The 12,507-nt window shown below is 46.7% G+C and overlaps 1 protein-coding gene across 1 annotated transcript in view; it reads right to left on the bottom strand.

The window, feature by feature from the left end:
* The window catches only part of LOC308164201 (uncharacterized protein), a gene marked incomplete at both ends in the record, with an annotated part of 12,903 nt that extends 768 nt beyond the window's left edge, over positions 1–12,135 (bottom strand). The window contains 13 exons of the mRNA XM_080538343.1: positions 1,345–1,424; positions 4,014–4,346; positions 5,116–5,271; positions 5,378–5,452; positions 5,674–5,797; positions 5,898–6,175; positions 6,206–6,322; positions 6,419–6,560; positions 7,892–7,949; positions 8,189–8,318; positions 8,688–8,825; positions 9,902–10,221; positions 12,051–12,135. Coding sequence (XP_080394469.1) covers positions 1,345–1,424; positions 4,014–4,346; positions 5,116–5,271; positions 5,378–5,452; positions 5,674–5,797; positions 5,898–6,175; positions 6,206–6,322; positions 6,419–6,560; positions 7,892–7,949; positions 8,189–8,318; positions 8,688–8,825; positions 9,902–10,221; positions 12,051–12,135 — 2,036 coding nt within the window. The remainder of the gene's footprint in view (positions 1–1,344; positions 1,425–4,013; positions 4,347–5,115; positions 5,272–5,377; positions 5,453–5,673; positions 5,798–5,897; positions 6,176–6,205; positions 6,323–6,418; positions 6,561–7,891; positions 7,950–8,188; positions 8,319–8,687; positions 8,826–9,901; positions 10,222–12,050) is intronic.
* Positions 12,136–12,507: the final 372 nt, after the last annotated feature.

Raw genomic sequence — 12,507 nt, 5'->3', positions numbered from 1 at the left:
CCAAAGGGATCGTAACATGTCAGGGGAGGCGGGTGGAAGTAGAAATCGGTAGGGCTCATTGTAATGCATGGAACGGAATGAGGAATGGGATGGGATGGGATGAGGGATCATGTTTGATACCATTCCTTATACCATTCCATTCCATGACATCAGATCAGAATTGCTTTTATTACATCAATGGTTACGCAGAGTCAAATGGGTTCAGGTTCATTCAACAATGGCATTGCAGCAGAATACAAAATCAATAATAAAGTAAGCAGGATATTAAAAACAACAATCAACAATCAACAATAGCAGCTATAGCGTCAATAGTGGCAATAGCAGCAGAATGCAAATCAGCAATAATAGAATAAAGTAATAGCAGCAGAATGAAAATCAGCGTATCAATATTATTAATGTAATCAACATTACGGGAAGTTCAAGTAATAGTCAGGTTGTGCAAAAATGCTGTGCAGGTTGCAGTGAGATGTGACACACTGTCATACAGTGTGCAATCTGGGACAGATGGAGCAGTACAGAGTTCAAGTAGGTAGTGACCAAGTAATCAGGTAGTCATAATATATATTATTAATGCAGTGGGGATGGTATGGGGGGGACAGTCCTTTGCCTTATGCCAGTGCGTTTCCCTAGGAGCCTGATTGCTTATGGGGAATAACTGTTCGACATCGGCTATGGTACCATTCCCCCGACGGCAGTAGTTCGAACAATTTCCGATTTGGATGGCTGGGGTCCTTGATACTCCTGAGGGCCTTACTGACACACCGGTCGCTGTAGGCGTCATGGATGGAGGATAGCACACAACCGCTGATCTTCTCGGCTACTTTCTACTTTGCCACACTGACATTGAGCCCGTCCTCTGATTTTAACCTCTACCAGCCTCCCCCGGTACACGTACACTACAGTGACAAAACGTCAACCCACATGTTCCTCATGTCTCCATCACTAATAGTTCAGTTGCCATTTTCACCCCCAGAGAGAGCTGTTTTACAGGCACCCCGGGGATCTGAAGTGCAGAAGGCTCCAGGCGGAGACTTTGCTCCTGTACATACGTGGCAATCTACCCCAGCAGGGTTTGGTTGTAAGGGGGGTGGGTGGGAGAGTAGTTGAGGCGGAACTGGGGCTTTAAAACGCCTAGGGGGTATTTCCTGTATTTAATGACACCATCACCTCTCCATAGACATACCACCTCTTTCTTCACCATTGTAAACGCAGCCTTTATTCACGATTGACGTTGGAATATATGTCAAAACGTCACCTCCACTTGTCGTATATAATCATTATGGCAAGATCAAACTGTTTGAAGTACAGCATGTCCTCATTTCTGGGCTGTGTTGCTCTAGCTACAAAGGCAGGGGCCCCTTGTGAACCGTCACCTCCTGAAGACCCATCATGCTGTCTCTAAAACCAGGTGTTCCTTCCCTCACCTGCAGATGTGGGAAGATGAAATGAGGGGGAGGGCTGTACATTCTTGTCCTCCGAGCGCCCAGTCCCTCCCATCCGTACAGCAGGCCATCAGTGTGGGCTGCTCAGGCTCTGAACCCGTTGATATAGGATGAGATGGGTTTGGACAAAAGAGTGAGACAGAGGTAATACTTGTGAAGGTGGGATTGGAAAGTAGACCTGTTATACTCTCACAAGTGGACAAAGTGGCTGAATGAGTCAAGCTATAGGCACATTTCACATGATGCATGAAAGTAATACATTTTAGATTCCTTAAAATAACCCACATAGGTCATGTGTTACACAAAATAATCAAACAGAAAATATTTTGTAGATATGTAAATTTTAATCCAACAGTCCCAATACTAATCACCTATATATTTGCTCACCGTATACCCATAATTCCCACTCGATTCAAATGAATCAGTAACAATAGGGCAATAACCCATTCGTTCCATTTCCTACCTTCCCCATTCAGAACTCCATATAAAGAAAACAATATCAATATCCACGGCGCCATTGGATTCCTTGAAAGCGCCTTTCCACTCTGTTTATTCCCGATTTAAATAATTTATTATAGCATATACAGTGCGTCCTAAACGGGTCCTCCCGAGTGTATACCGTCAAGAGAGGGACGAGCGGAGACAGTGAGGACGGGAGCTGTGGGAATTTCATTGATTGCGGTTGTGTAGCAAGACAGCTCGAATAATCTCGCCTTGAGTTTTGGGGGCGTGCATAGGGCCAACACTGAGGTTAACGATGTCATTTTTCCCAGTCATGTAAAACACAGCGAGAGGGGGAGATAGAGGGAACTGCGTTCACTAGATCGCCAAAGCCACTGTGCGTAATTTGACGCACTCCTCTTTATCTCTGGATTGTGCCTAACGGAGATACAGAAGTGTTTGCATTGACCAATACGACTTTTCTGTCTGTCTGTGGAATGAGGAGCCTAATCACAGTACAGACAATGCATGTGAAATACACTCATTCATTATATCATTACTCTCATGAGTAATGTGCTTAGTGTGCTGTGTGTGTGTGTGTGTGTGTGTGTGTGTGTGTGTGAGAGAGTTCAAATTTGGATTCTCAGCATGTCTTGGTGTTATCTTTGCCCTGATAAGGCAGGACTGCAGTATTGACATGGACAAGGTTGAAAGTGATGCTATTATTATTTTTTTTAACAATAAGGCCGTCTTAAACTAATTAACAGACGATGGGAAGTCGGTGGATTACCGTAAGCCTCCAAAAGGTACTTACGGTACCAAGGTTCGACACGAAACAACAAATGAAACATGACAACAAGGACACGTGGGAGCGACAATTCTTTTTTACATGCCAGAAAGCAAGCAGCACCACCAGAGAACACCATCTTTCAATGCTTGGGAATAATTGAAACCTTTTGGACCCCTATGCAATGAATACATTCTTGAGAGTACTTTCTTTTACAATTGTACTGTACTAGAGTAGTATTCGACTAAATAGCACAGCATCACAAAAAAATAACTAACAGTAAAAAAAGTCTTAAGATAATATAACACGGTAAAACCTAAATCCGGAAGCTCGATCGAATATGAAGACAATATGTTTGCTTTTCATGCATTTCTTTCGGATTCTATTCAGTTCATCTATTTAAAAGTTGGTATTGAATACTATTGCAGCACCTATTATAAATACTGTAAATACACTTAATCTATACAGAGGCCGACAACATGAAGATAAGTGGATATTGGAGGACAACATATTCGTAATGGGCATCACTTTTGTGCTTTAAGAGTTACTGTAGAAAGTCATCAGCACAGTTGCTACTTCCCTCCAGGGAAAAAAACAACAAAAAAAGGTTTGTACACTGCATCGTTCAACTATGTACACGACCATGTAACACAGCTAGCTGTTTTCATTATTGCAAATGATATAAAAGTGTCTAATGCAGAAAACAGCGTTCCCTGTTTTTCCGAGGACATTTCCTGTATAGAAAAAAAGTGGAAGAAACGGATTCATCCTTCTTCGACGTTGGCTGCCTCCTCTTCCTCCTTCCCCTCATCTTCTTTGGTTGAGACTTCGGGGCTAGAAGTCCCCTTCGTTTCAGGAGGGGGGTCGTCTGAGCTGTCTGGGGGGGGTTGGGGGGGCTCCTCGCTGGGGGGGTCGGGTGGAGGAGGACTCGAAGGATCTAGAGCTTCAGCAAGAACATCGGGAGGCAGATCATCTTCCACAGGAGACGTTTCTTCTTCAAAACTCTCTTCTAAGGGTGGTATTCCTTCGTCCTCCATCCCTCCATCCACTGGAGGTTTCCCCTCTTCCCTCTCTTCTTCAACAGCCGGTTTCCCCTCATCCCTCTCTTCTTCCACAGGTGTCTCCTCTTCTCTCTCTTCTTCCACGGGAGCCTTCTCCTCTTCTCTCTCTTCTTCCACGGGAGCCTTCTCCTCTTCTCTCTCTTCTTCCACGGGAGCCTTCTCCTCTTCTCTCTCTTCTTCCACGGGAGCCTTCTCCTCTTCTTTCTCCTCTTCCTCAGGAGCTTTCTCCTCTTCCATCTCTTCTTCCTCAGGAGCTTTCTCCTCTTCTTTCTCCTCTTCCACAGGAGCTTTCTCCTCTTCCATCTCTTCTTCCACCGGAGGTATTCCCTCTTCCATCTCCTCCTCCACAGGTGCAGTCCCTTCCTCAATAGCGGGTGTATCTTCCTCAATAGCGGGCGGCATTCCTTCCTCGACCGGGGTTAACAGTAAGTCGTCCTCCACAGGGGGCATATCCCCTTCCATCGGCTGCAACCCTTCTTCATTCTCGTCTTCCACAGGGGGTATCATCCCCTCTTCCTTGCCTCCGGGAAATATCCTGCCTGGGAAAAGGATCCTCAGCTGTTCCTCAAAGTACTCCTCCAGGTAAAGACCTGCTCCTCCCACCTCTGTGTCCGCCTGCCACAGGGAATAGAAAGTAGAGGGATTAAGACGCCCGTCCGATCAATAACGATTTAATCATTCCCACTGGGACTATATGTGTGGTGGCCTGGGAAAACCCTTCACATGGTGGCATTTTGACATTTTCATTTTTTAATATTTCCATAAATTAGAAGTTCTCAGCTATTCATAACTGGTTGACTGAGATAGCCCTTTATTTTAAAAAGTTATGAGCATTTTAATGTATCATGTCAAAAAAAGTGAAAGATGAGAAATGCTGCCCCCGACCCCTTTCTCCTCCGGGTCGGGGGAGGAGCCTATGCAGATCGGCTGGTCTCGTTTGTCTGCTTGTGATGCAGACAAACTACCCACCACAAAAACATAAAAATAAGTACTTTCTCTTTTGTTTTCTTAAAATGTTTATTCACCATAATGTAGTATGGAGTTCAAAGTACTAGAATACCACATAATATCAAAATCGCCAAAATCGCGATTTCCGTCTATTTTTGCTCTTTGCCACGAACGAACGCCAGCGACATCCGACGGGTTTTCCCAGGTCACCACACATATATTCTGGAAAATGTATGCACTCGCTGCATTTGGAGAAAAGCATAATCTAAATGGCATATTATATTAATAATACATTTTTGTTCAAGCTCAAAACACAACATTGTTGTTGTGTGGGTATAAACTTTCCCCTTTCCTTCCTCTACAGTAACCCAACTGTATATGTTGATGTCTTGGTTTAACAGTCTCATAGCATGTGTGTTGTTTTGTGTCGCCATACCTTATAAAACTTGGCACAGTTCTTGAATATCAGCCTGATGTCCGACACAAACTCCTCCGCGCTGGCGTAGCGGCGCCTCTCCGTGCTCTCCAGCTTGCTCTTCACCATCGACAGGTCCATGGGGGTCTCGATCAGCTCCTTGTAGTCACGCGTCCCCTGTACGTACAGCGACAAGAGGAGGACATTGAGTTCACAGTTAGGGTTAGGGTTTACCAAGCAAACATCAACGAGGGGCAGTGTTGATGAGCAGGTCAAGTCTTACCGATCGTGAAGACGCCTCCTGGAAGTCTGTGCTGAGCTCGTTGCAGTAGAGGCGTAATAAACTTCTCTCACATTTCTGCAGGTTGTAGGAAAACAACTGAGAAGTTTAGTAGTCTGGAGTCTTGTTGTTGACACATGAGATCTCAGACTTGTGTGCATAGTTCCATTTCTTGTTTCAAGTTTCAAGTTTCACGTATAAATTGTGGGAAAAAAAGTATATTGTGTGTATAAAATAAGAGACAAACTGTAAAATGATGGATCATTCTCATAAAAAGGAGGGGAATGAAGTGAGCATACCAGTCTATCAATCGATGGGAAGCCTTCGGAGCCCGGTTCCTCCTTCACAGGCTGAGACACCCCTTTGCTGTCGTATGCCACCTCAGAGCTCAGGTCACGGCAGAAGGAGCAGAACCACGCTCCACTGGGAACAAATGAGGAGTTAGCATTAGCTTGCTAAAACGCTATGCTAGCGTGGCTACTTTGTGTGTGTGTGTGTGTGTGTGTGTGTGTTTTCCCATTACCTGGGAGACTCTTTCAGGGTGGGGATGTGACAGTTAAGATGGAAGACTTTGGGACACTTGTCACAGCAGAGCAGCTCTCCTCCGTTCTGACACACAGCGCACCAGTCCTCGTTAGGGTCCTCGTCAGGCCCCGGGGTCTTCTCTGGCTGGAGCTGGACCTGGATCTGCACCACGGGCTGCACTTCGACCTGCACCTGAATCTTGGGTTGGAACTGGGGCGGCTGGGCCTCCACCTGGACCTCGATCTGGGGGTGCTCTGCCTGCTGCTTCTGCTGCTGCTGCTCTGGGGCCGGGTCAGGGACAGGGACGGGGACGGGGACTAGGTGGGGAAGGGGCCCTGGGGCGGGGGGAGACTCTCGAGGGGGGGGCTGGGACTGCACCCCTGTACTGCTGTCTGGAAGGCTGGCCCCAACGTAGGACTGTATCTGGGATGGCAAAAGACACACGAGACATTCGTATACATACAGACTCTTTGTCACATACAGAACACCGGGACGTCAGGTCACAACGGCCAAACTGACCCTGACAAAGTGCACATCGTCGTCATCCTCCGGCTCGTCCTTGATGACGATGATGGGCCCGGGGGACGACCTCCGTCTCCGCTTGGCTGAGGACCCTGATGCTCCACCTGCCGGATGCTCCACCCGCTTCCAGGAGACAGTCCTTCAGGAGGACAACCACGGGAGAGATTACAGAGGGGAGAGGGGGGGTGGGGGCAGTGAGACACATTGTGACACACGTTAGCTGCCTTTCAATAGCCATGCCCAGTGTGTGCCAAGGCTTTGGTAGCAGCAGCCAGCTCAGACTCAATGCCCGGCGCTTCAAGCTTAGTCTTGTCAAGCTTAGTCTTGTCTTGCTCCAAGGCCGGGAGTGACTGTGGAAAAGCAATTGGCCTTGGCACGCACCGGCATGCACAGCGCAAGTCCTGCTGTGTAAAACGGGGGTTCAGTCCCGGGGTAAAACATTGTAGATTTCAGGTGTTCACAACTGAATAGTTAAAGGTGCAATATGTAACTTTTCCTACTTGAAAATGGGGAAACAAAATAACTAAATCAACTAAGTCACTAAATAACAATGCTGAATCATTAGTTATGATGCATTGGTAGTCTGTGACTGCCAGCTGCCAAGACCCTGCCTTTCTGCCGGAATTTCCTTTTTCTAAATGTTTGTGTCTGCAAAATGCTTCTACCCCTTGCTGTGGGCATGTAACTTGCCCCTAACCTAAACAAAACAAAAAATATATATACATAATTCCGGCATTATACTGGCAATTTGCTGCAATCCGCCGTAGATTGAAGACCGATCCCTTCAGGCTACATCTTATTTGTCCCTCCTAAAGACCTCCTCATCCCCACTACCCCCCTGTAGAGTTTCTCTATTTAAAAAAACTAATTATTTGTTCTTCTAGCATTGTAACTGCAAATGGCCCCTGGTCATAGCATAGATTACCTTTTCTTACGATGACTGATGGATAGATGATTCACTTATTTAGACACATGTATTTGTTGTAAGTCGCTTTGGATAAAGGCGTCTGCTAAATTCCAGAAATGTAAATGTAGTGCCCCGCGGTGGTGTAGCGGTCTAAGCACTGGCCACTAGTGCAAGCTGCCCACCGGGGACTGGGATCGAATCCCAGCTCGCCAGATCCGGATATGGCTGGGGCACACACGGGGAGCGGCATATTGGGCGGCCGCTCCCGAGGGCGGTATAGGAGTATTTCCGGACAAGGATCCGTCGCGCAACAGCGCCCCCGGGGTGCCGGAATAACGGTGCTGGGCTCGAGGAGCCAGTCAGCTAGTCTGCCTGGCGGCCTCCTCTGGGACTGCCGGCCACGGGGTCGTGCGGCGGATCCTTCGCAATAGGCAGGGGATAATTGGATGCTAGGTTGGGTTCAATTGGCTACCAAATTGGGTGAAAAAGGGGATAAAATCAACAAACAAAAAAACAAAACAAATTTTTTTTTTGTAAATGTGAATGTAAATGTGTTCACCTACCCTGTACTTGTTTCTGTAGAGGAGGGTTTGGCCATGGGTGAATTCTGTCTTCCTTGTGCTTGGGAGAGAAAGAGGTGTTATTCATAGACTACTTATTGGCTTGATGGTTGTGGACTTATTGTCATTCAGTTATGTTTGAAATGTCAACCAAGTTTATTATTTATTTATTTTTAAATTCATCTATCTATCTATCTATCTATCTATCTATCTATCTATCTATCTTTATCTCCATCTCTGTCTATTTATCTACCTATATATCTATTTATCTATCTATCTATCCTGTAGGGAGAGGCGTACCGGTTCTGTCTGGGGCGGTGGTGGGCAGGCCCTGGGAGAAGCTGGGCCTGGGGATGGAGATGGAGACGGTGGGCTGGGCAGAACCACCCGCCTCACTCCTCTTCATGTAGGACCCCTCCATCATGTTTCGCTGAGAAACACACACACACAACCAAAGTCTTGCTGATCATCACGCAATGCAGAGTAGTCAATTACACTGTCAAACACTTTCAAATACTTAAGTTTAGGCTTAAGCCTAGTCCTTGACTAAATCACACTTTTAATGTAAAATCTCCATTGAAGATGCTTTTTAGTGTAGGACTAGGTTTAAGCCCTGTCTGTGAAACCGGCCATTGATTTAGTTTGCCTTGAACAGTGGACTAATAAAATAGACCAAACTAAATTCAAGTATTTGACCCAGTTTGATCCTCAAGCACAGCTGGTACACAGGTACATATTTGTCCACACCCACAGGTGCATATCTGACCACACCCACAGGTACATATTTGACCACACCCACCTGGTGTAAAGAGCTTTGGGTGCTGACAGGTCCTGTGTTAGAGATTGTTGCATTGTGGGAGTAGCGTGATGCACCCTGTAGCATGGGGTCCATTGGTTTGGGGGGGAAGCTAGAGTTGTGTATGAGATCCCTCAGTGACTAGAATGGGATTTGGGGGGGTGGGGGGGTGGAGAGAAACAGACAGACATGAGAGAACATTAAAATATTTTTTACCTATTCTCCTCAACATCGATAACAAGTACTGCAGACACAATAACAAAAATCGGACAACATAACATTTGGTGCCGTCATGGCGGTCTGTGACTATATTTTATCACAACTGAAATACAATGTTTGGTTATTATAGTACATTCTCTTTGATAAGAACAATACTGTATCTAAAACAACTTCTAAAAAGAGACGAGGAATTGAGAGCCAGAGTTCGTGGAGGTTTTCACGCTTCAGCAAACTACTGCAGGAGGGGTACTAAACAACCAAGACAAATATCCATGAAAGAAAGGCTTCAAACTTCTCAACGGTTAATGTTAGACACAATTTAGAGACATTCTGTAAAATGTTCGGTAAAATATGTTTTTAAAAAATTAGTTTTTCAGATTTGTATCCCTTTTTCACCCAATTTGGTATCCAATTAAACCCAACCTAGCATCCAATTATCCCCTGCCTATTGCGTAGGATCCGCCGCACGACCCCGTGGCCGGCAGCCCCAGAGGAGGCCGCCAGGCAGACTAGCTGACTGGCTCCTCGAGCCCAGCACCGTTATTCCGGCACCCCGGGGGCGCTGTTGCGCGACGGATCCTTGTCCGGAACTATTCCTATACCGCCCTCGGGAGCGGCCGCTCAATATGCCGCTCCCTGTGTGTGCCTCGGCCATATCCGGATCTGGCGAGCTGGGATTCGATCCCAGTCCCCGGTGGGCAGCTTGCACTAGTGGCTAGTGCTTAGACCGCTACACCACCGCGGGGCACCTGTAAAATATGTTTACACCCACACACATACACACAGACAGACACACAGACAGACACGCAGACAGACAGACACACACACACACACACACACACACACATTCACACACACACCTGAGGGGGGAAGCCTGCGTTGTGAAGTATAGACGTGGGGCTCCTGGTGTTGGGGTTGGGGTGTGGGTGGGCCCCGTATCTCCGGCTCTGTTGCTGCTGCTGTTGCTGTTGCTGCTGCTGCTGCTGCTGCTGCTGCACGATGCTGGGGTGACCTTGAGATGGAGAGCCCCCCTGGAGGGGCCTGGTAGGGGGCTGGGGGCCCCCAGGGCCTGGAAGCCTCACGTTCTGGTACCAGGACCAGTGGTTGGGTGGGGGCTGTCGGTTGGGCTGCTGGGCCAGCTTCTCCACCTGCATCTGGAGCTGGGCCAGAGTGCTCTGGCGCTGTTGCTGGGTGGACCCGGCGGGGAAGTGTGCCCCAGAAGGGCCCTCACCTCTGGGGCCGGGCTGGTTAGGATGCTGGGGGAAGCCCTGCATGGAGCTGGGCTGGCGGCCTGGGATTCTCTCCACCACCAGAGACCCTTCAGAGAAGTCAGAGAGTCTTCAGGGAAAGGGGTTTGTAATTAGCCCCTAGCAGGTGGGTCCAAGTTTGCCTTTAGGTCTCAGGGCCAAAGCCACGGAAATTATTGTGTGGTTTCCAATGCCCGTGCCTTGCCGCAGAGGGGAAATCTAGAACGCAGGAGTGGTACAGAGAGACCAAACGTCATCTGAGGTGAGTCTACAAGAAGACCAGGGAGACAAAGTGAAGACTGTAAAAAGCCCAGAGAAGGGAATCCCATCGGAAATATCCAATACGTCTCAATACATCTCTCAATAAATAGGCCTGCAAAAAAATGCATTCCATATGCCATATGCATTCCATATTCCATATGCAAAAAAATGCATTCCAGACCGTAAAGGAAAAGCCGATCACTGGTCGTCTCCCTGCTGGCTCTGTCTGTCTGGCCGATTTACAGTTACTTGTGTTTTCACATCATTGATAACCACCCAACACCAACACTAAAAGCATAATACATCTTGCAAGCTGTAACCTTACCCCACCGCTAATTGAGCAACTCACCACTGGCCAGAGACCAGGTACCCATAAATAAGTGCCATGCTTATTTTAGTTTTTCCGTTAAAGAGGGGCATCCTTGATCCTCTGTAAAAAGTAATTTTGGCAGGGCGTTAGGCTTTAGGAAATATAACAAATCACCATAATTTATTATTGCGGCAGTACGGTGCTGTGGTATGACTGGCATAACTGGCGTTGCGCTAAAAAGGTCATTGTTATATGGATGGATATAGCCAATTATTCACATTAGTGACTGGTTGTTGCAGCCATTATGTCTGTGCTGGATGTCATTTTTACTGTTGACCACTGAGTGGCGAGGGCATAGGAGTGCACAGGTATATAGGTGAGCTCACCGGTAGCCACAGGTGTTACTGATTGAACTGGTGAGCACACAGTCTTTGACCGTGTTGCCACACGCGAAACTGTTTTTAGTGTATCATGTTTTTATATTAAAGTAAACAAATGATTGCAACGTACAGAAGTCGTCGGTGTTGGTATCACGAGTCAACTAAAGTTTACAGTTCAACAGTCGCGGTGACTAAGGAGGAAACAGTCACCACATTTAAGTCAAAGACTAGCTCATTTGGGCGAGTGGACTAATTGGTGAAGTGCTGCGCTTCAAGAAAGAAGAATTGGAAACTAAGCCGATGTTTACCTCCGTTTGAATTGGAACCGAGCGGACCAGTGGACAACTCGACTTCAGTAGGCTATCCATTTCAGATCCACCCGTTTCAGAGCTCTGGGTGAGTGATTGAATTGCCACAGCTGAAATCTGTCGTTGAGTGGTGAGTAGCCAAGTCGCTGGAGATAATTTGTTTGAAAACAAAGCGTAAACAAATGACTGAATGTAACAATGGCTACAGCGCAAAGTAAAAATTGTGATGACGCACAGCTGGTGGGCGTGGCTACTGCCAGCCCTGTGGAAATGAACCCAGAGGATTTAAAACGCAAAAGGCAGCTCACAAAAGCCTTGCTAGACAAAATAGACACTTTGCAAACAAAAAGAAAATGTCATTTGAACAAAGCAAACAAGTTAAAGGAGACTATTAATAAACTGATGTCTAACAGCAACAAGGATTGTAAAGAACCAGTGAAATGCGAGTTTGACAAGTTTAAACTGATGTGCCATGACGCACAAAATGCACACACAACTCTATTACCTTTGCTGCCAGCCGATGAAGCTGACAAGCATGAAGTGTGGTATAAAGCCAAAACGTTGAGTGTCAATGAATTTACAGATGTGGTTACAAAATGGTTGGAATGTGAAATGGATAATGAATCGACTGGTGCAGTTACAAAACGGTTGGAAAGCAATAATGATGCTCATGATGTTGATGGAGCTGTCAATCACTACAACATTGACGACGAAGATGAGGTGCATCCTTATGACAGTGTTTCTAATGTGGGAACGCAGGTTTCAAGTAAACGATCACAGAAGAGCCGTGGCAGCTCAAGGAGTGGCCGATCTTCTACAGTCTCATTAAAATGCATTGAAGCTGCAGCCGAGAAAGCTGCACTAGAAACGCGCGCTGCTGCTTTGCGTGACAAACATGTATTGCAGGAGCAGGCTGAGCAGCTTCGGAGGAAACAGGAACAGCTTGAACTTAACACCGAGATTGCAGTGTCCTCTGCTAAACTAGCAGTGTTTATGAAATCTGATGGAGGGAGTTCAATTAAAGAATCGTACACAAAGGAAAGGAAAACACCTCTCAATCCTGGGGCCAATGAATTCAATCCATTTCCAAGCACTATT

This window comes from Nansenia antarctica (genome assembly GCF_963989245.1).
Source record: "Nansenia antarctica genome assembly, chromosome: 8".
NCBI classification, from domain to species: domain Eukaryota; kingdom Metazoa; phylum Chordata; class Actinopteri; order Argentiniformes; family Microstomatidae; genus Nansenia; species Nansenia antarctica.
The sequence above is the reverse complement of the archived record's forward strand: the minus strand, read 5'-3'. Positions and strand labels throughout refer to the sequence as shown.